The sequence below is a fragment of the Perna viridis genome, chromosome 6 (assembly GCF_037379345.1).
Source record: "Perna viridis isolate PV_CMFRI_1.1 ecotype Kerala chromosome 6, ASM3737934v1, whole genome shotgun sequence".
Taxonomy (NCBI): domain Eukaryota; kingdom Metazoa; phylum Mollusca; class Bivalvia; order Mytilida; family Mytilidae; genus Perna; species Perna viridis.
Genome location: NC_142450.1, coordinates 33,992,673 through 34,016,719, shown reverse-complemented (window position 1 = coordinate 34,016,719; position 24,047 = coordinate 33,992,673). Strand labels below are relative to the sequence as shown.

Sequence of the window (24,047 nt, the reverse complement as noted above, 5' to 3'; positions counted from 1 at the left end):
TTTAGTAACAGCGGCCATGTTTTTCAAAAAATCAAAAATCCCCACAACAGTTCTATGCAGGATACCCCAAGGAATATTCATACTAAGTTTGGTTCTAATTGGTCAAATAGTGTCAGAGGAGAAGATTTTTTAAAGAAATAACATTAAAAATAGCAAAAAAGGGCAATAACGCCAACATGACTCAGGTCTCACTAACCACTTCTAACGTTTCCATTACTTTACATGTTAAAAAAGTAATTTTCAAAGTCTCATTGTGAATTCCCATGACAAATGACATCTTAAAGCTGCATACCGTAGCGAAGCTTGGAAAATAAGGCTTCCAAAATCATTATGCTAATGGTACGATGATAGTAGAAATTCTTCACAAAATTTACTTGAATAAATAATACTGAAAATCCACATTTTTACCTGTTCCGCTAACTGACAGCATGGAGGCAAATTACTCACACATGTAAACAATATTCATACACTTTTGTAGTTAATTACATATATGATTTTAAAGTACACATTCTCAGCTTTATTTTGATTACTTTTAATCATAATACACACAAATAATGCACTTACAATGCATATGTCTAGGTTCAGTGTGTTTTGGGTACTACATAGGGGGTGGCCATTTGACCCGGAAGTGGTTAGTGAGACCTCAATGGATTACGACAAAAATTTGACCACAGATAGACCTCAACATACTGAACACTTTTGTTTATGTCAGAATTAGACATAATCGAAGGATTTTGGAGATATATGCCAAAAACTACTGTCTGACCTCTATGTTTCATTTTTAGTAACTGCAGTCAGGCTTTTCGTCGATCAAAAATCCCCCATACCAATTCTAAGCATGATACCACAAGGAACATTCATACCAAGTTTGGTTCCAATTGGTCGATAAGTGTCAGGAAAAGATTTTTGGAAGAATTAAAACATTAAAAATAGCAAAAAGGGCAATAACTGCAACATGTCTTAATGTATTAAAACAAAAACTTGACCACAGGTAGATCTCATCATGCTGAACAGTTTTACTCACGTCAGATTATGGCTACACCTGGAGATATATGTGAATAATTACTGTCTGAACCCTATGTTCTATTTTTAGTAGCGGCAGCCATGTTTTTCGACTGATCAAAAATCCCATCAATTCTATGCAGGATACCCCAAAGGGCATTCATAACCAAGTTTGGTTCCAACTACGATAGACGAAGACGGCGGATGAAGATGGCGGTGGACGCCAAGTGATGGCAATAGCTCACATGGCCTTCAGCCAGGTGAGCTAAAAATAAAACATTCAATTTTTATAAAAATATTAACATCTATATTTTTTTCTCTTTTTTTAATTTTATCTGTATCTAAGGCTCCATATAAGTAAACACTGTTTCGGTTATTTCAATTTATTTTTATAGATGAAATACACAGCATCAATAAAAGTAGTCCAGTAATTGTGAGCATGGCTTATATGAAAAGCTAGAAATGTGTTTCATTAACCCTTGAAACATCATGCATACAGCCTTTTATCCAATGAAATTAGAGTGTTTCAATGATATGCACAGTACATGTAATTATTTAAAAATACAAAATATGGGCCTCGTTTTTTTTTTCTCAAACTTCCAGACTCACCACAGTTACAGCAGGTGATGGTGTTAGACTCTGGTCTTTTTGTTGAGTATTATCAGGTGTGTTTCTGGATCCACCTAGCAATTTTACATAATTAGCAGGGAACCAGCCAATTTTCTTCTTCTGACCTCTAGCCTAAAATTGTATAATAAAAAAATCCTTCAAATATGAGGTCTGGTTCTATATTGGTAATATAATTAGGATTTAAAATATTATCTACCTTCTACCTTTGCAGATCTATTTACCCCAATATCTAAAATTCTGTGATTTGGACTTACATGCAATATATCTGCCAGGAACAGTTTTTGGGATTCTCAACTCTTATATAATATATGAATCTTTTTTTTTGTTATCTGCAATGAATTTGTAGCTTAAGTCCATACCAATAGTGTAAAATTTATTAAGGAGGCACCTCTGTCCTTGGTCAAATATCAGCTGTAACCCTTATCTAAGATAATCTTTATGACTGGTAATAAAGAACCAGACATATTCTTCTCCTTTGTACAACTGATTTCATAAGTCAATACACATAAAACTGTTCTTTTTTCAAACAGTGGGATACAACTCTTACCTGAAGTTCTCCTTCCCACCAACCACTAGCACTTTTCTTTCTGACTTGTATAACCTGCCCAGGCTGTAGTGATAACTGTTCTGGACCTGTAGCACTGTAGGCAGCTATTACAGAGGCTATTTCTGTAAGAACATGTATTCAATCAGTAAATTTGTACAAACATTATACCAAAACTGAAATAAAATTGACAGTGGAAGGTTAGCAAAAATTTTTCGCTAATACAAACATACAACCTGCACAAGATGTCCAAAGCAGAATTAAATCCATGAATAAAGAGCTGCATAAAAGCAATTGATAGGCCCATCCCCACTCCTCCTCATCCAATAACTCCAAAAACAAAAGAAAATCAGAAATAATGTAAAAAGAGAAAGAGAATGCCTTACATTCATAGTATTATAAATAATCAAAGCTACCCAAAAACATTTTCAAGTTATCTTACAAGGTGTGACTTTCCATAAAAAAAGATGTATAAATGGGAAATAAACTCTATTTGCCACTTTTGTAAGGTATGAATTATGTGCCTGCCAGTTTGGAAAAAATAACACCATTATGACTTAATTCATTATGTAATCAACAGAGAGAAAGTTAAGGTGTAGATTGTGTACTCAATGAATCATAGATGTCTGCAGCAAACATGTGCAGTATATGTCTCCATAGTCAAGTTGTTTATTCAGGACTTATCTAAGGAATTTAATGGTTACTCATCCATATTGTTAAAACCATCCAGCTATTTTTCTGAACTAATCTTAGGGTTAAATTAAGCCATACATAATCAATCTAGGACTAAAACATTGTAAATACATGTACCTGTAAATGTTTTCATTTTTATCACTTAAATTAGATATCCTGATAATTCTGAATTCATAATTTCACAAATCAATAGAGTTCAATGTCCCATTGTACAATTCTTTATGATTTGAAACTTTAAAATCCAACTAAAATAAAAATAAAATAAAAAAGGACCAAACTAGTATGCACATGCACCGTATCAATTTTCATTATGTCTACTGATTCTCTTTTTTTCTTTCCTTTTTTCATAGTTTTCAAAAAAGGGTCAGCAAAATATCAAAAGAATACATACCACATAAATATTGATGTCCTACCAATATTTTTATTGAACCCAACTAAATTAAAAAATAAAAATTGTATTTAAAACTTAAATGTTAAAAAATCTATTATAAAATGTCGATTGACCTTCAAAATTCCAATGTTTAGAAAAATAAACCATAAAAGCATACCTGGTTTTTTTATAGTGCTTCCTTTCTGCTGTGCTGGTTGAGATGGCAGTGTAGACTGTGTCTGCTGGGTCGGTTGTACTGGTTGCTGGGTTTTCTGAAAATCAATTCAATAAATTGTAAAAGTACCTTTAAAATCACAAAATCTGTACTAATTATAGTAACAGAGACACTTGATGTTTATAACTCCTTCTATTGTGAGAGTGTTTACTTTGATAACACAAGTCAATTGGTGAAATGATAAACTTCAAAATAAAGGATGTATTAGCCATGTCATAAATAACCTGAAAATCAAATGATAGCCAAGAATTTTACTGACAAATTAAAATTTCGTATATGATAGTTATAAATGAAACAAATAAATTCATGACATTTTGACCCATCAATGTTACCTTCAATTCCTGCATAGAAATGATTAAAACAATATAGAAAAATGATGTGAGTAAAAAAATTGATGATTTTACATGTTACAACATTATCTACTCTTTGAGAAGTGTTTTAAGTTGGATTTCAATTTTAACAAAATACAATTTCGCATTGCTTGGTCTCAAGTCCTAAATCCAACAAGCAAAATTACTTCTGCATGCCCCATAAGGTGGAGGGTTCAAGGAAACTTTGCAGTGTAACATGGGTACCAATGTTTCAGGGCAGCAGGATTATATCAGGTAGTGCACAAAACTAATTTATGCTGCAGCATGCTTCCATAATGCAGTTGTAACTTAGTTAGCAGGAGGTGGACTGTGCTTAAGGGTTTCCAATGGCAACATTAACCAGGTGGACAGGAATGTGCAGGTCTAGCTGCTCCAATAAACCTCTTTAGAAGACATATCTTTCATATTTCATACAAACTATACTCCTTAAACAGCACATAAAGGAATTCAATAAATGACTGATATAATTTCTGCATAGATATTAGAACATCATTTGAGCTAACATTTGAAGTATCAACAAATATTTAAACTTTCAACTTTTACAAAGTGCAATTCGGTGATGCTGTGATAGAGAAGAAAAGACTATACCTCTTCAGCAGGATCAGGAACATAAAATGTTGAATGAACAAGTCCATCCTCAGGACCTGTCACAGCTTTCTCAGAATTCAATATTTTTTCAGCTTCTACCTTTTTTCTAAGAGGAGATCCCACTTCTTCATATGTATTATCATCTTCAGCAGACCAGTCTGTATCTATTGGTAACTTTGTGTTACTAATGGAGGATACAGGGGTTACAGCATTGCCATCTATAGTCAAAGAAGACCTTGTATTAGGTCCAACAACTTCTTCAACTCCAAGAGTCTCGTACAACCCAGGCTCAAATTCTACATTTTCAATTTCTAAAGCAGAATTTGGTGTGGGGATGGTTGGCACAGTGCTCAATAATGATGAGTTAACAATACCTAAACTGCCATCCACTGTAGTAGTGCTTCCAGTACTTGATGTTTGTGATGACATTCCAGAAGCTTTGTCTGCATTATCTTGAGCACTTTTAACTGGAGAAATAGTTTCATTTGTAAATTCCTCGTAAGTCTGAGTTCCATCAGGTTCTGGTGTAACTGTGTTATAAACAGGCAAAGAAGAATCATCATTTCCAGTATGACTATCCACTACCATCGTAGGGTATTCATCACTACCTACACCCAGAAAAATGTCATAACTTCCCGATAGTTCAAATCCAGCATTGCTTTCAAACCCTGTACTTTCCATGTTTTCAGATGTACTTTCTGCTGTTAAATGAGGAATGTCATTTTCAGTCAAAGCATTTTGTATAGTCTCCTCCTTCACAGGTTCATATACATTTCCAACCTCAGCAGTCTCATTAACTTTATCCTTACTTGAAACAGGCTCTTCATACATTGAAGGATTATCTAAATTTTCCAATGATTTGGACATTTTTCCACTATCTGACTGATCAGCTTTTTTCTTCCAAGGCCAAAATGATTTCTTGCCAGTTTTATTCTTCCCTTCCTCAACACCAGACAAATTTTCCATTGATTTCGATTTTTCTGCCATTTTTGTCTTACTTTTCCCCTTTAGGTCATCTGTTCCATGTTTTTCTTCCTTGTCAGGACCACATTCAGATTTCAGACTTTCCTTCTTTTTCTCCTTCTTGTTTTCTTTTGATTTTTTCTTTCTTTCAGGAAGAGGAGGAGTTTGTTCTTCAACAGCTTTTTGAACATTCGAGGGACCTAACACATGCTCTTTTTCCTGAGGGGAATTATCTCCCTTTTGCTCGACTTCCTTGCTATTGCTTCTCATTCTCCTTTGAGGAGGTAATGGAGGTATAGGCTCTTCCCCATCCAATGCTGTCTTTTCAATTTCTGCAATATTAATTTCTGGTGTTTCATCGATTTGAAATCTGACCTTTTTCCTCATTGGTGGTGGAGGAGGAGGTCGAGGGGGAGGTGTCTTTTTTATGAGTGAGACCTCGGGTTTAACTTGTTGTTTTTCAGCCTCTTTCCTTGCAGCAACTATTTCTGAGATGTCTTCATACAAATCGCCCCCTACAAGTTCCTCTTCCTTTTTGAAAGATGTTTTGGGAATAACCTCCTCATACAATCCAGGATCAAATATATCCCCCACATCAGCATTTGGTACTATTCCCTGAGTTTGCAATGTTGTATTAGTAACTCCAAAGTCAGCAAATCCTTCATTTGGAATATTGTCCACACCTAAATTACTGACTTCATCTAAATTGTCTGTTTGATTAAAAAATCCACTGTCTGTTCCAGATGAATTTTGTTCTTTCTTTACAACCTTGACTTCACTATTCAAACTCTCAGCAGCTTTGAAGTTTGCAAAGTCAGATTTATCACCTGAAGTTGGATCAAACAAATTGTCTCCTAAAAAAGAGCTAGTATTCTCAGCCCGGTTGATAGGGCTCTCAACAAAATCAGTCCCTGTTTGACTTCCAGGAATGGGAAATCCACTATTAGGAGAAAATGGGCTGTCTGGACTTTCAATCATATCAGAACTACCTACTGATTCAGTTTCAGATGAAACACTATCTCTGTGTTTCTTTTTCTTCTTGAACAGACCAAGCAGTCCTTTCTTTTGTTTAGATTTGTCAGCAGGACTTTTCTCTGGTTTGCTCTTGCCCTTCCCTGGAGATGTACTGTCAGTTTTTGTACTCTGACCAAAGACATTTTCAAAATCTGCAAAGGTAATATCTTGACCTGTAGACAATGGAGTATCCAGCATCCCTGGTTCAGTCATAAGCCATAAGGAGCTTCCACTGCTTAATTCTGCAGGTATAGTTGAATTATTTCCAAAGAGATCTTTATCAAATTCTATAGAATTATTGGTCTGAGCAGATGCCAAGGAAAAATCTGATCCAGAAAAGTTATCTAAGGAAGTCCCAACACCAGAGGAAGTTGATAAGGTTGATAATTGATCACTGTTGCCAGTTGACAAAGATTCAATTAAGTTTATATTTGTAGGTTGAGTAGTGGTGACATCTGAACCAAAAATAGTTTCATAGTTCGCGCTACCATCATCAAAAAGGTCATTAGATTGCTCTCCTGGACTAGTAACAAAAGGATCCAGCTCAAAATTAGGCTTTGCAAATGGATCCTCTGCAAATGTAGCATTGCTTGGGCTTGTTATAGTCTCTGCTTGAGTATGAACTTGGTTCAGGGTTTGGTCCATTGGAAAAGTAGTCTGTGTGGGACCAACAGAAGAATTAAAGTCTATACCCTCAGTGGTGAGGTCTATACTGGAAACATTGGCAGTCAGTAGGCTTTCTACACTGGGCTCCCCTGCCTGTTGAACAGAATAACTTTATCCAGTTTGGTGCATAACAAATGTATGCTATTCTTTATATTGTAAATGATTGGGAAACTGCCATATTTATTCTGCTACATGAAATACCAGTATAAGCAACAGATGGACAAAGTAATTTTGTACTTATAAGTCAAAGTATTAGAGCCTATGGTCTGTACTGTTAACAGTTATTGTACCATTGAATCAAAATGATTCAGTGCCCACCTAAAATAAACTAGTCCATGGGGTGCAGCTTGATACAGTCACACAGAGGTTCAAACCCTGAACACTTGGGAAATTATGGATACAATATTAATGCTTGATAACACTCTGAATTTGTGGCAAACAAGGTTTCAACCTATCATGTTAGAGCTGCATACTTAAGTTTTAGCTAGACATACCTATATATACATGTACAAACATGTAAACTTGAATTAAGCATATATATTTCTATGTGTGATTAATAATTGGTAAAGCCCTATAATAAGACAAGACCACACACAACAATAGACTTGGGACAACATACACAGACTTGTTTGATACATTGAAATGCTGGGACCAATTGACAGCAACATGTTCATATATCACACAGCATGCAATATATAGAGGTCAATGGAAAGAGAGGGGCTTATAAATCTAAATCACAAGGTATCTATAAACATGATAAAGTCTAACCCTCAATTTAAGTTATACATCCTATCAGCAATGAGATACTTCACTAATCTGCTTTTATGTAATCTCTTAGTCTATGATGCCGAAAGAAGATAACATTTTGAAGTTACGTATATTGCTTAGTCAGTCTGCCATTCCATCACTTGGTTGTCATGACATTTTTTTTTTGGTAAGCAGTATGAAATATCAGCCAGTAAATTGGACTATAGTTGGCTATAGATAACTGGTGTCAATGTCATTCTTTTCAGATAATTTTTGGCAGAATCTTGGCTTTGTGAACGATATTAGTTTTAGATAGTAACTATATTTGGCATCAAATTCTGAGCACACCATTTATTAATGAACCTTTAAGTTTATTACCACCTACTGTTATCTATTAAACTATTTAGAACAAATTACTTAATCATACTAATAAATAACATCTCCTTAAAACTGCAATTGTTCAAATCTGCTGACATTATAATCCAAAATTTCAAATGTTTGTCCAAATGACTGTGATACTGTTATCAAAATGATTTTTGTTTGTTTATGATTTGAAAAAAATCTTCTTTACCTCAGAACATCAATTCTAAAATCTTTTCGCAGGTTATAGTTACAACCAATTATTTGTTTATTTCAAATTTATAGAAAATTAAATATTTGTAAACAGAGAATTTGGATAGTCCAATGATCATTATTTGTCCACAATTTGTCAACATGAAACAAAGATGGCATCAAGTATAGATAAGACAATGATTAAAGATGAATTTTATCATACATCAGGTAGTTTTTGACAGTCATGACACTTTCATTCTTTTTGCTAATTAATACATGTATTTCTACATGCAATTGTCTGATAACCTTGTTTAGAAGTTACTTGAACTTTAAAACACTTTCTTTCCAATTTGGTGAAATTGATTCTATTGAAAAATGCAATACCTATCAGCATCCTCTTTTTTCCATGTCTTTGTCTAGTACAACAAATTACACTTACAATACACAATACACACTTACTTGAGGAATATCCATGGCCTTGACATAGTTGTGTGGAAATATCCCTGACCTTTCACCTATTGTCCCAGTCCACCAATCACCATCCTTCTTAGTGACCATGATAACCTCATTTTGAGTAAAGTTCAAATCACCAGGTTCAGAGGATTGGTAGGAATAAACAGCTAAGTAGCATTCTGAAAATAAAATAGAACATTTCAGATCAAAACTGACCTTTTACACAAAACAAACCTGAAAATTTTGATTGTTTTTTTTTCTTTTTCATTTGTTAATTTAAGATTTTAGAATTGTTTTCCAAAATGCTTAACTCTCTGCAAGTGGGATAATGTGATCAGTTTTATATGCTTCCTTTTACTGACAAAAACAAATGAAAAGGATTCCCGTAAGCCAGATTGCTTATTTAAAATATGAAGGTAATAAATAATTATTGTCCACAGTCTGATTGAATAATAATACTAATTACTAGACACATTGTCTACAGTCCTACCTACAAGTATCTTATTATTCCCAAAGAAAGTCAATTATATTTCTTACTGACTTACATTTTAAACACCAGATTGTGTAAGATTTATATCTAAACCACAAATTACTTAAAGAAGGTAAGGTTAAAAATCTGGGGTAGTAATGTCATCACAAACAATCAAAAGTACAAGTTGACATTGAATATTTCATTTATTCTATTGAATACCCCCCTTTTTCTTCACTTTTAGCCAACCTGATAAAATTTAAAGCTTCAAACAAAGAGGAAGAGTTATCAGGTAAGATACAAACCTCCTTCCTTTTGTTCCAGAGTAGCAGGTGTAGATCTAGAACTATCTATCCCAGACTGTATGGGTGTAGACCGGGAGCTGTCTGTCGTTAGATGACTGATTGTATTGATCTGTCCTACATTATCATCTGTAATGGGTACCTGTTGAGGTGTCCCTCTTGACTGGTCACCAGTTATAGGAGTCTCAGATCTAGAACTACAATAACTAATTAATTTACTTTTTGACTGTTTAAAATCTATTCAACGGTGTAGTCAATAGGTGTTTTTTTCTGTTTAATTTTGAATGGAATAATTCAATATTTATTATTCTTCTTAAAACTTTGTAGAAAAATCTGTAGAATTAGAAGATTTCTCTTGTATGTTCGAGAAAAATAGCTGAATTCTGAAAAAAAAAAACACACACACACACAACTACTAGCCACAAATATATATATGCACTACTCTAACTTACTTTGATTGTGAAGTATTGGTAGCTACACCTCCTATTAATTTGACATAGGATTTAGGGAACCAACCAATCTGAAAATTAAAATATAACACTGCAATTGGCAAAATCGGGAATCAAGTAGTTCATTTTCATTTTATTTTTCTAAAAAAATTCAATAAGTGTACAAATCTAAAGCATCCATATAGCCACCTAGTCTAGAAACATTCAGTACAAAAGCATGAAAATTGAGACGGTTACAGAAAACTTCAGCATACCAATAAAAGTTATCATTGAGCAAACAAAATCAGAAATTGTCAGAAAAAATGTTCTTCAGGGATAAAATTTTTAAAAATGGAGAAGTCAACTGAAATCATTTAAAACTTAAATAATAAATATACTACAGCCTACTAAACCATAATGTCTTGTTCCCTGGTCCTTACTCATCTCTTTAGAAAGTTCCTTGGTATACATTTTATCACCATATCAATGAAATAAAAACAAAAGGCAAATCACTCATAACAATGTAAAAAGCACACACATCACTTTTTTGATGCAAGAAATACCTCCTTCCTGTACTTGTTTTCAAGAAAAATGACACTAGAACCAGAAAATTAACATCAAATGGCCTTAAGTATATGACTATACCTGTCCATGTAATTCACCAGACCACCACATATCCTGTTGCTCTTTGATGACTATCACATCACCCTTGTTGAAGGTTAGATGGTTGTCTTTCTTTGCTTTCCATGGATATAAAGCTTGCGCCTGTAATCCATCTGGAGCTTTCTCTCCCTGTAATCAAAACAAACAAATTTACATAACAAACTGGGATTAAAGAGACACAAATATTGGTTGGTGAAACGCAATACTTCATTTAGCACTTTCTAGTATACATGCTGCACAGTGTTGCAAAGATAAGGAAATCATAGCTAGCCCTAAAGTGGAATTTAACTAAATTTTCAGTATTTTATACATAAAATGTTCACAGCCCTGCTAATATTAACCACTGTAATAGAAATTATATAATATGCATCCCCTATTTATGATCTTCTATGATGTGGTCAACTTACCTGACCAGGGGTAGGGGAAGTAATTCTCAATTCATTAACTTGGGTTGGAGTAGAATATTCAGTATCAACAGCAACTGCACCACTGTAACATAATAAATTCTATATGTATTAGAAACACAAGATTTAATGACATTTAAATACATGTATATATTATTGAAACCAAACAATCTTACTAATACAACAAACATTAAAATAATTTCTGCAAGCCTGCTTTGTAATACATTAGTACTAACAAAACAAAAAAATTTGTCGTTAGAAAGTCAATAGAAATTGTTGATTTTTTCCCGTACTCAAGATTTTCTTAAATATAGTAAAATTAATTGACTGAAATCATACTAACAAGATTGCTACACATAGCCACATGTCCCCCACTGCCTCAAAAAGATAACCTGTAAAAATCTTTTAACTCCTGTAAAATTTGTCCAATCAAACTGGCAACACTAAATACATATGGTGGCTTACCATCGTGCAAAATTTGAACAAGATTTATAGTCGTTTCTGAGGAGTTGTGTCCACAAGGTCAAATTTGACAGACTGAAGCAGCCACACTAATATGTCCCCTTCCAATGTTGTGGAGGAGGAGGGGCAAAAATAACATTGTCTCATGGCATCATAAATGCTATATGTATATATATTTTGTTTAGTAAAATGTGTTTCCAAAGCCACAAAAATTGGTAGAAAAGACGTTCTTTCAAAATTACCCAAATGAGTCTGTGACAGGTTGACTAGAGTCTAATTTTTCTATATAAGCCTCAGGGAACCATCCTGTTTTGCCGTTTTTTTCACCACCTAGCCAACCAGGCTCTGCACCACTCTGGTCTGCATATAACTGTTAATCATAATAACGAAATAACAATTCAACTCTGATTAGAACTAACACAAAAAGCATTGTTTTGATCATGTTTCATGTAAAACTGCTGCCATTTCAAACATCATTATCAAGAAAGTGGGAAATTACTTGAAACTGGCCATTATTCCTTAATTTGTCAATGGATACATCATCTGAAAATCTTTCCGAACTTTGATATCACTTCTTTTAAATTAATACATGTAGTTAATAATTATTTCAAATCTGAGGCAGCAATGTTTCTACTCATACATACACTATGATTCTACCTTGAAAAAAAAAACTGAGGAAAAGTTTCTGTTTTGACAAAATTATTATTTTACACCTGTTCCTAGTGTAATCTTGATCTAATTATAAAATTGAAGCTGCAAATATTGATAAAAACATACAGATTTATTTCTACATTCAGTAAATTTACAAGTAGTATAAAATCTGCATGAGAATTAGAAAGTTTTGAGTAGTAACTGTACTGACCAGAACAATGTCACCAGGAATGAGGGATAATTCATCATGGTTCCGTGCATCAAACTGATACAAAGCTTTAGCCTTCTGCCTCGACTGAGTATCTCTGGAGGTATCTACAGCAAGTAACATGGTAATGCATAATATTTTTTCTTCTTATTTTATTATTGGTAAGAGGGTGTGAAAGTGTATGCCTTAAGTTACAATACTGTGTAATGTAATTTAGAATTTATAAAATACATTTATTATCATGATTTTGTCATTTCAGATCAGAATGCAACGTTGAATTTTGCAATATCGTGAAAATCATGGATCTTTTGAAGAAACAGTCAATAAGTGAATTTTTATACTTGAGATCCAAAACATGGTTGAAATTTTCACAAAAATAAAAACATTACAACAACTTCTGAACTTACAGTATATATCATTCTTTGCAACATTGTGTATTCAGAATTTTTTTTTTAAAAGCATAACACTCCTTTTTTTACGAAGCTGAATATAATTTTGCATATAACAAAAGCTGTCAACAGTAACATTTCATTCAGATAGTAAAACAGTCATTTCAAAACTGCACCTACTTCATGTATCTCATATGGTATAGCTAATAAAATAAAAAAAATAAAAGTCATAACAGTTTTATATTAGCAAATAGCATATATTCACCTGTTGTTTGTTGACTAGAAAATGCATTGCCCCAAATATCCTGTGACCCAGCACTAGAAACATTGACATCACTGAATGCAGCTGACCAAATATCATCTGTCTTCTTTGTAGTTTGGTTACTTCCACCAAAAGCAAACCAAGCACTATCATTTGTTGCAGTAGTTGTACCAACTGGCTGAGCAGGCTTTGCAGGTTGGGCAGCTGCTTTGGCAAGGTTGGCAATTCTGGCAGCCTCTGAAAAATGCCAAAACTAACTATCTACCAGTCTTCTTTTATGTTACATGCAACTGCATGATGTTTATTCAATAAAACCTAAGTGTTTGTTAAAACACTCATATAAGGCACACAAAAAGAACACCATATACATTTGCCCAACTGCATCTACATAAAATTTGTCCAGGACATGGATGTGTTATGTTTGACACAAATGTCACGAAAATTCCTTGAGAAGAGTTATGGATAAAGAGTCCTTATGATGAGGCATGGGACAATATAGACAAAAATTTGTAAAAAATGCAATTCATCAACAAAAATTTCTAACACTAGTCAGTTACCTGATATTTGTATTGAACAGTGGTGAAAAACAAGATAGAAGTAACAAATGCTCACCTTCCTTTCTCTTCCTTTCCTGTTCTTCCCTACAATCATAAAATAGAATGTTCCAAATTAACAAATTATCTTTATATGCCTTTATCTGCCTCTCTAATGTGTTTATACAGAAAGGCAGAGCAAGATACTACATACTTCTTACAGTCCTGCAAGAATCAACAAAGCCAACAAAGAATACCAACAACATTAACAGATCTGTAAGGAAATACAGAAGACCACATGATTAGTACGGGGACTGATACTCAAATGTAGAGGTGAATGATAAGGTATAAATTACCTTTCTCTCTGTGCTTGTGCATCAGCATTGATCTTGATCTTTATTTCTTGTTTCTGTCTATCTGCTTTAGATATTTCCTTCTGGATATCTTCAAGCTTTGCTTTTAGATTCTGTTCAAATGGTTTAATATAATTAAAATAGGTAAATTGTACAATAATCCAGAAACTATTTGAAAAATCTAATTTCTAGAAAATTTAACCTGCAAAAGTCAATTTAAACAGAAGAGACCTAGCAAATATTGGCAAAAAAAAATACAGAAGCCTGAACAATGGGACAATTCAAATACATGGCCAGAATGTGAAAACAGGAAATAAAGCAAAGTATGACTTCAGTAACTTTATGGTTAATATTAGCTGGCAATGAAATATTCTGAATTCAAAGATTTTCAGATTGTATTTTTAAAGTTAAATAACTTAATTTATTTGTTACATTTCTCCTTCATTTAACAGGGAAGAGATTTTATACAAATTTTAAGATAGGTCAATACCTTAAGATCAGAATTAGTGTTGTCAATCTCTAAAAGTCTAGATTCTGTATCTCTCTCTATTTGTTCTAATTCTTTCTTTAATTTTTGGATTGTTGTTTTCTTCAACTCAACACTGTGTAATACTGTTCTGTAAGTCTCAGCTTCAAAGTAAATGCATAAAATGATAGACTAACATTATGAACAGACATCAATTTCACAAATAGTCATAAGTGTGATATTGATTGTAAGTTATGACGTCACAATGCTATTTTCTGTTGTCATGTCATTACTTACGATAAACTTTACTTATGACTTTTTGTGACATTGAAGCCAGGTCTTCTATTGTTAGCCTTTAATCAAGGTGTTCAGTACTTAAAAGATGGAATGTACTTCATGACACCTAAGATGTGGATTGCATTCTATACTACATTTCTTCCATATTTTTTTACCTAATGATATCAAGGGCAGTGCTAAATTTAGCATTCACTCAATTGAAAAATTTACCCTTGACCTAAAAGTCAGGGTTACAATAGTATTCAGAGTATATATACACATCAAGCATTCTGAGAGTAGTGCATGGGAATGTAAAGTCCCCTACCGGTAGAAAAATCTGTTAATGAGAATAAATTGCAAATGCATGCATTATTTATTTATGAAAAAAAATGGGAAAACTGAGTTTTTGCATTCATTTTCCAAGTCCAAGGGCCATAACTGAGCAAAGATTAATGAACTGAAATATATGTAACTTGCCATGGTAAAGTAATTATAAACCAAATATCAAATGAACATCTGCAAACATGACAGAAATAAATGGGGAAAACTTGTTTTAGAATTAATGATTTAGAAAAACTGTAGATAACTACTGAACATCTGACACATGTGATATCACAAGGATAATTACAATGATATCTAAGTTTTTCAATGTATTCTTTCTAAAGGAAGTGTTAAAGTAGTTACTATAGTTGACTTACCCATCGGATTGCTTTGTATAGTAGTTTGAACTTTCACATTCAGGAATTCTTGATCTTGCTTTAATTTAGCGAACTTCTGGTCTAAAGTCTACGAGAAACAAATATGCATTCAATAACATATTTATAGAAGCAGTTTTCCCAATCGTTTAAAATCAAAGACAGTCAATAAATACTTGTAAAGATCAAAGGCAGTCACTAAATACTTGTAAAGATTCTCTTCTATTGACACTGTCTCACGTTGAAGATTTTTACGTATAAATTCAATTATTCAGTATTTTCACAGAAAATATACTAATTTTAACCAAAAACCCTACACTAATCTTACATTCTTATGCGGGATATCCTAATTTGTTCATCGATATTGTGGGGGGGGGGGGTTAAAAAATATGATGGTATTCAAGCCATCATAGTTACATCAACTACATTTGATTTGAAATCTACAATTTATTTGAACTAAACCCCATGGAAGACAGCCAAGTTTGACCTTGTCTTCATGGTCTGTTTTCAATTAAAACAGACATTACTATTACATTATACAAAAGTTGTTGCATTATAAATGCTTGTGTTTTACATCTTCCTCAAAATGAATGGATATATGAAATTTTCTGATATTTAATTCGCTTAATTTAATTCTGACACATGCTTATTTGTGGTTTGTAATTAAACACTAAGTTATTGAACATTTAGAAGTAACTCTACTTATACTATGTACCTGAATTTCATTCTGTAACCTCTCTATTTCTGCATTTTTATTGTCCCGAGTAATTCTCATACTCTCTATACTGGAGGTAAAATCATTCACTCCCATCCTGACCTGGTTTATCTTCTGTCCTATCTCAGCTTTTTTACCACGCTGTAATAAATTGTCACAATTAATAATCAAACTTCTTTTCACTAGTAAAAAAAAAAACACTTTTAACAATCATGTCTCTAGTACTTGAAAATCAAGATTGTTATGTTTATGGTGGTAAAAAATTAAGTTATTAACAGATGATGATAATACCACAACTGCATTAACAATTAGGCACATGATCAGAATTATATCCCTTGAAATAGTACTGTTTCCCAAAAATTTCAAACCACATAACTCTATCAGTATTACACTACAATGTAATTATTAAATCTCAAAATAAAATGTAAGCTCTTAACCAATTCAACAATTGTTTTGATTGTAATAGGAATCAGTCTGGAAGAATTTTAGTTACATCAATAGTTAACTATTTTAACAATATAAAGATAATATTAAAGCATTTTCATCTATGGCAGTCCTCGGATGCATGTTCACGTTGTACTTGTATTTAAATTATTTCTTTTTCAAATTTCGATTTGATTATCCCAAATATGTATTATTTCACAGTATAAAGTATTCATCTTTTGTCAATTTTTAGACTTACCAAAGACTCTAATTCACATTTGAGATTACTGGATTTAGACTTAGCATTAGAGAGTTGTTGGTATTCCCTGGCTTTCTCTGCCAGTAACTGTTCCTTTCTCTGTCTCTCCCATTCCATCTGACGATGCCTCTCAGACTCCCTTCGGGCAGCCTACAAATAAAAACATTAAGATTCATCAGTCTTAATATTTCAACATCAATCTTACTACATGTATTTTAAAAGTATAAATTAAAACTGTAAGTTAATTTTGAAGTAACACAGAGTTTTTTTTAATAAAACTCTTTAGATTTTCTTGAAATATATTTCCTGTCAAGTCCAGCTTGGTATTTGGTATATAGACTAAAAATAATTTCTAGCAGTTAAACAGAGAAATTTAAAACACTTTAAAATCATGAACAAGTAGTTGCTTGAGTCAAAATGGAAAAGTCATTAGTTTGAAACCAGCATATTGGAGGTGGATGATGATATTTCTTATATCTTTTTTCGAACATTCGAAAATACATGTTTTATGTTACTTGAAGTAATACAGATATACACATCAAGTGAATGATAAATTGATGTAATAATTTCATTGCTTCATTGATCATTTGTAAGTTGTAAAAAAAACTACATCTCATTTCATCATTAAAATGAATCAATTTGTTCATTCAGATATTACTTCTTTTTGCTCCAACATCTTTTGCCTCTGTTGTTCTTTTTCTCTTTCTATCTGTCTTTGTTTTTCCATCTGCCGTTCCAACTCCATTAATCTTTTTCTCTCTTGCTCTTGTCTAAAGAAGTAATGTTACAACTTAAAACCAATTGATCTCATTTAAAACAAAATGTTATATCATTCTCTACAAGAAATAACTCATTTGATAGGTTGTCCCTAATTATCATAACAACAGGTTCTACACAAACTGAAGTAATTTGACATCTTTAAAATATATTAAGAATGAAACAACTGACTTATCTCTTGTCTCTCATCATCAACAAAGATCTTCCCCTTTCTTTGTCATAACTCCTGCATATTCTTACAATCGTTTTAATTGTAGTAATCTGTTTCCAAAGTGTGTAAGGTAAGACAAGTTTCCCTGTAGTTGTCATACCTAATTCTTTCTCTCTTTTCTTGTTCCTGTCGTTCTTTCTCCAACCTTGCCCTTTCTTCAGCTCTCATCTGTTCCTGCAACATCTGTCTTCTTCGTTCCAACTCCGCCTGACCCTTGTCAAAGTTTTCCTTTCTTTTATCCTCAAATGTCACTGTTAATTTAAAAGAAATATTAAACTTGAACTGACATAGTTATCTAGTTTACATAGAGCTTTTGAGATCTTAATACATGCACATTTATCATCCTCAAAACTTCAATGTTTCGTTTATTTTTTAAATTTGTGTCCATATCTACCACCAAAAGTCCAAGGACTATTCACAGTTGACAGTTGTTGAAAACGAGTACCCCTCTCTGCCCTATGGAGAAAAAAAAGTTTTAAGGTTCCATTACATAGCTTAAACTTAATCTGTTTCATTGTACATAAGGATATTAATCAGCATTAAAATATGCAAATACAAAAACCAGTGTAAAAGTCTGAGACATTCATTTTAGTCAGCTGGCAAGCTCTCCCTTCCAAGTAAAAAAATAAACTGATACCAACTGAATGGAGTTGAAAGTAAAGGAAACCAGCTTACTACATTTCCTTACAATATCAAAGTGCAGTGAATAGACATTAAGAGTGTAACAAGGAACTTAAAACAAAGGTACACTACTGCAAGTGATTAACTTCAAGTCCCAAATCACATCAAGAAATCAACATTAATTTTCATATACAATAAACAACTTCCTTAGATATTTGATACTTATATGACAATGTAAATGTAACAGTTGATTTGCAACTAGGAAGCACAGTTTTCTACATGCTCTTGTGTTAAATAATGTGACAATGGAAACTAAATGTAAATTAACTATTTCTAAGAACCAATGGGAAATATTGTACAATTTGATTATATACATGTACATATTTTCACAAGCTTTTTCATTTGTGATTATGATGCAGGTATACACTATTGACCATATCTTACCTTGTGATTCAATACAATGTGTATTAAAAAAATTGAAAAACATTTGTATTAAGAGACAAAACCAAGACAAATAAATTGATCTTTTCATATTTCTCAATTTTTTTAATAATATTTCAGGTTCTTAGATTTAGCCTTTCACTAGTGCACAAATGTACAGATGTTATACCTTCAAAGTCGTCTGAAATGAAGCAGATACATTAAGTAATGCAGAAGCTGTTATATAGACATATGTTTTAATAATGCAGCATTTATAGCTATGGTAACCTGAGCAGGGACCATCACAAAATATAAAAAGTTATCTGGAAGTCTAATGTCAAAATCAAATGAAAATTTGGCAAAAGAGTTTTAACATTAGACAGAATGTAAACTGAAGTTATTCAATTTAGCAGCAACTTAAGTGTAAGTGTTTGAAAGAATCAGGAAAAATAGGAAAAATCAGAAACATGCATGTGAAAAACCCACAGATCAGAAACATGCATGTCAAAAGCCTACAGATCAGAAACATGCATGTCAAAATCCCACAGATCAGAAACATGCATGTCAAAAACCCACAGATCAGAAACATGCATGTCAAAACCCACAGATCAGAAACATGCATGTCAAAAACCCACTGATCTGACAATGTCATATCAGTCAAGAATATTTTCTCTATTTGAAAATACCATTATTTAATCTCTGCATTAATGGCTTTGCTCCGAAATTTTCAAATAGAATGTTAGAAAAATAAGGTTTTCGACAGTTGTCTGCCCTTGAAATGTTCATTTTCAGTACATTTCAATGAAATTATAACTCAATACACCAACATGATATGGAAAATATTGTCTTTGTTCCTTGATTCTTATGGTGCAAATAGTCAATTACACTATCAAAATGATGGTTTTTTTTCATACCATGTTTCACCCACTGCCTGATTCTTACAGAGACAGACACTAAAACCAAAAATTGGAATTACATGTTTATCTTCAATAAAGACTCTTTCTTATCTCTTTATCATAATGAAAATAAATCATTATCAAATACAGTTGATTTTGTGATGCTCTCATGGTTACAAGAAAATGAAGAAAGCAGATAAACCTTTTCATGCATTAAACAGCAGCCTTGATAAGCAAGTGCTTGCTATGGACTATATCTTCTCTAAATACCCAGTATAACTCAAACCAAAACTGTAAGATATCCCCTAGCTGACATTTATCATTTTTAACATCTAAAATGTTTCAGTCTAAATTCAAGAATGTTTCTTTAGTAATTGTGATTAGAAACTACAAAATAGTTCTTTTCTCTTGTCTGTGATTGTGGGCCTAGATTGGACTAAGGAGTTTATAAAAAAGACAAATTCCAAAAGTACAATAAATGGTACTACATAACTATGTCACTACACTAGTGACTTTTGACCAATCTAAAACAGTAAAGACTAAAATAATATGGTGAATATTGAATCATTTCTTCCTAATACATGCTAGATGAAGTTTTGTTCTCAAAATCTTTCACTATAAAAAAAAAACTACTGAGTTTTGTTGGAAACCGTCAATACCTGGTTGTAAATCCTCAACAACATTTTCAACAGGAACATTTGGCTGAGGTGGCACAGGCTGTTGCATCCCCATTCCTCCCAGTAAATCACCAAAGGCATCTGGCTTTTGTTGTGCTGGAATAAGCATACATATCATTCCTTACACAAATAAAACATATTTTGCCAAATAAAACCTAACTCTGATCATATTGCTTCAAAGACTTAAACTAGGACCACTTAACCTGAAGCTGAATCAAGTCTGACATTTGTTTACTACTGGTAGATAAATCAAACAGGAGGTAAAATATCTAGTACATTACAGCAAAAACAAAAATCTACAGAACCATTTAGTACCTGGTTGATGAGCTGGAGAGGTACCAGTAAAACTTCCTGTCCTAGGACCAGTACCAGTCATACTTCCTGCTCTTACTTTAGCTGGGTAAAGTTCTGGAGGCAGCTTAGCAGGAATTGTGACCCCTGCTTTCACAAGATCAGCCAGGTGCAAAGCTATACAGAATTCTTCACATGTCAGGTTGCCATCTTTATCATAGTCAGCTAAATTCCTGTATAGAAATATCATATATTTTTCCTTTTGGAATGTCAAATAATAGAGTAGATATTTGTGAATAAAGATTCTGGGAGATTTTTTTTTCAACGGCTGTATGATATCAATCAATACTTAGTAACAACATTTCCTCAGATATGAAAGCAGATACTGACAAACCAGTACTGTGAAGTAGATAAAACAGTAAAATTATATCAAAAACGGGAATTCAACTCTATAGGAGAGTAAAATCAGAACTAGGGCTATATTATCAAAACAGGATAGAGGGACAAGAATACAAGTAAATCAATGTTCCAGTAAATAAAAACTAACCAGATTTGAGCCAATAGTTGTTGAGACAGTCCAGTCTGTACCAGCAGAGCTCTTGCTTCTACTCCTGTAAAAATAATTGAAGACAATTATAAATCTTTATATATGTATAAAAAAAAGATATTTTTTCCAACTTTTTTGATAAGTGGGTTATTATTTTGTTGATTCCAACTGAAATAACAGAAACAAAAATAAACAAGACAACAAAGGAATTGGCAGAAACTGGACATTACCGGACTAATACCTTCCTCCCGCTAATTTATCGAAAGACTCCCAAGAAGAAACCAGTACATTTTTTTGTTGACAACACAATAACAGAATATGATAGCCAAATTACTTTAACATAAATTCCTGACAAAATCCACACATCTCTATGGGAATCTAACACATCATTGAGTTTCATTACAATCTTGCAAGTCTGAAAGGAGCAGTTGTAAACAATGCATCAGACCCAAAATTTGCTCAAAAAAGTGCCTTAGTCCAACAGCTCTCTTTTCTACAATTTTGCCATAACATAACTTCCGAACAATATGCATATCCCAATATGGTAATTTATCATGCAACAAAAATTCATCACAATCCTGCAAGTCGTTGAGGAGGAGTTGTGGACAACAAAAAATGCCCATCAGTCATCATTTCTACAAAATTTGCCAAAACTCAAATTCCTGACAGTTAGCACATCTCCATGTGGTAATATTACATCCAACAAAATTTCATAACAATGTTGAAAGCTGCTTAGAAAAAAGTTGCAGACAGACAGACAACTGGACAGACAGACAGGGTGAAATCCAAATACCCTGCAAACGAACTCCCAGATTTCCTTTGCGGCGGGTATAAAAAGATGTATGTCCCATTTTGGTCACAACATGACACACTGACACCCACGCGTTATACATTCCATCCAAAAATGAAAAGGAGTTCAGTCACAGAATGGTCATCAAACTTTGTTTTTTCTTCCATTGAAACCATTTCAGATTTTTCTGAATAAGCCATTATGTGAAATAGTAAACATTTTACTGGTACAAACCTGTCAAATATCCTCTTTTATTTCTGTCATGCATGTTAAATGTCTGTGTGTGCTTCAATTTTGAGTTATGTGGTATGGAAAAACCTGTGGTGGGTTGCTGGGGGACTTGTGTCTGACCAAAGGAACCAGCCCTTGGCTTATTATCTGCCATCATGCCACCCGGTCCAAATGATCCTGCCCTACCTTTATTGTCTGGCATCATACCTGGCATTCCCATTGGCGGAGTACCTGCAAAAACAATATCATATCTATATAATCAAAATACTTTTTCAACTTCACATTTAACACTAAAAGAAGAGGGTGATTTTTTTGCCTTTTCCATACCCACATTAGTCTTGCTCAGTTGAAATTATTCTTATGAAAGATGAAAACCATATTTTTTCGATTTTTTAGTGAGACATCTTCCTCACTTGTCTCAATTGGGCCTTCAGCTTTGACCTTTATCAATTTTTGTATTTTTGTAACAGGAAACTGAGGCCATCTAATTACCTTGGAATAATAAAATAATATAAGCAATAACTATTTCAAACTGACTGTGATTGTGCTGTTAAGATCATCTAGTCAGAGCATCATATCTCCCCTATTGCTATGATTTATATAACTGCTTTTATTTTGCATGTTCAAGTCCCACATATTTCAAAACATAAACCAATTTTGATATGTATTTACCCATCATTCCTATCTGTGAGGGAACACCATTGGACATAATAGGCATTGCCATAGAACTAGCTGTCATACTGGTAGGAGCTAATCCACTCATCATTGGCATTCCTGTAATGTATGTATAACAAAAGTTCATACTTTTATGAGAAATTTTCCTTTAATCTCATTAACCGTTTTATTAGTTATGAGAGAAGTTTGAGAAGGGAAATATTTGCTAGAATCAAATGACATTTTTGTCATAGTGCCAATCAAATCAATGGCAAAATAAAAAGAAACAGATTTCCTCACTCAATCACTTATCTATGTTTGTCTCATCATGGTGGTACAAGTAGGAAAATCTCGTGAATGAGATAAAATCATGGTGTGTAGTACTTTGTAACTTCATTTTTAATGTTCATACATTTGAAATTTAATGGAAAATATGTCAATAAAGCTAAAAATAAAAATAGTGAAGGTTTTCAGGCAACACTACATCCCTTACATATTCCAGTGTTGATGATTTTTATTCCACAGCAAAAATAATCAAAAAAATAAAATAAAAAATAAAAAATAAACAGTTTTGGTTTCATAAATTAATCAAAAAGATCAATTGTACACTTGACAGGAAGGTTCAAAATGCTTCAGCAGGTGCAGTTACATGACATCGATTAAAACATGACCACTAATATTGTACAAATCTGTTTCTCTAGGAAGATTTTGATGCTATGAAATATCATACAAAACTTCTCCTTCACATGCACTTTTTCTGAACTGTATAATAAATATTTATCAGCTTGAGCAGTATATACAATGAAATATTTCACAGAACAGTTTGTCTATTGGTTTCAAATATAAAAAAAAAAAGAAAACAAAAACTGCCATATTTTTTTTTAAAACAGTGGCCTGAGAACCTAATATAAAAATAGGAGGTGTAGTATGATTGACAATGAGATCATCATTCATCGAATGCCAAGCGACAAACAATTATACTTCTTCAGGTCACCACATGGTCTTCAATGATGGGCAAAACCCATACCATAAAGCAAGCTGTAAAAGGCCCCAAAGTAATTTATGAGAAATTATTCATAAAAAATGAAAATCAATCTAATCTATATACAATTGACATATAAAAAAAACAATGAAAATCACTGGACT

The 24,047-nt window shown here is 32.9% G+C and overlaps 1 protein-coding gene across 7 annotated transcripts in view; it reads right to left on the bottom strand.

The window, feature by feature from the left end:
• LOC148614652 (intersectin-1-like) overlaps window positions 1-24,047 on the bottom strand; it is a 58,717-nt gene that overhangs the window by 27,012 nt on the left and 7,658 nt on the right. For 6 of the 7 annotated variants that reach the window (XM_088588905.1, XM_088588906.1, XM_088588904.1 and 3 more), the window contains exons 6-30: window positions 22,920-23,021; window positions 22,251-22,478; window positions 21,227-21,290; window positions 20,704-20,912; window positions 20,371-20,484; window positions 17,875-18,025; window positions 17,445-17,556; window positions 16,787-16,936; window positions 16,105-16,245; window positions 15,393-15,480; window positions 14,443-14,582; window positions 13,956-14,065; window positions 13,679-13,707; window positions 13,070-13,303; window positions 12,419-12,522; window positions 11,799-11,926; window positions 11,098-11,179; window positions 10,673-10,819; window positions 10,052-10,119; window positions 9,603-9,796; window positions 8,835-9,007; window positions 4,434-7,169; window positions 3,418-3,511; window positions 2,180-2,301; window positions 1,612-1,743 (exon numbers count right to left, since the gene is read on the bottom strand). In XM_088588905.1, coding sequence (XP_088445031.1) covers window positions 1,612-1,743; window positions 2,180-2,301; window positions 3,418-3,511; window positions 4,434-7,169; window positions 8,835-9,007; window positions 9,603-9,796; window positions 10,052-10,119; window positions 10,673-10,819; window positions 11,098-11,179; window positions 11,799-11,926; window positions 12,419-12,522; window positions 13,070-13,303; window positions 13,679-13,707; window positions 13,956-14,065; window positions 14,443-14,582; window positions 15,393-15,480; window positions 16,105-16,245; window positions 16,787-16,936; window positions 17,445-17,556; window positions 17,875-18,025; window positions 20,371-20,484; window positions 20,704-20,912; window positions 21,227-21,290; window positions 22,251-22,478; window positions 22,920-23,021 — 5,852 coding nt within the window. The remainder of the gene's footprint in view (window positions 1-1,611; window positions 1,744-2,179; window positions 2,302-3,417; window positions 3,512-4,433; window positions 7,170-8,834; window positions 9,008-9,602; window positions 9,797-10,051; window positions 10,120-10,672; window positions 10,820-11,097; window positions 11,180-11,798; window positions 11,927-12,418; window positions 12,523-13,069; window positions 13,304-13,678; window positions 13,708-13,955; window positions 14,066-14,442; window positions 14,583-15,392; window positions 15,481-16,104; window positions 16,246-16,786; window positions 16,937-17,444; window positions 17,557-17,874; window positions 18,026-20,370; window positions 20,485-20,703; window positions 20,913-21,226; window positions 21,291-22,250; window positions 22,479-22,919; window positions 23,022-24,047) is intronic. The other variant, XM_088588910.1, reaches the window with a different exon arrangement.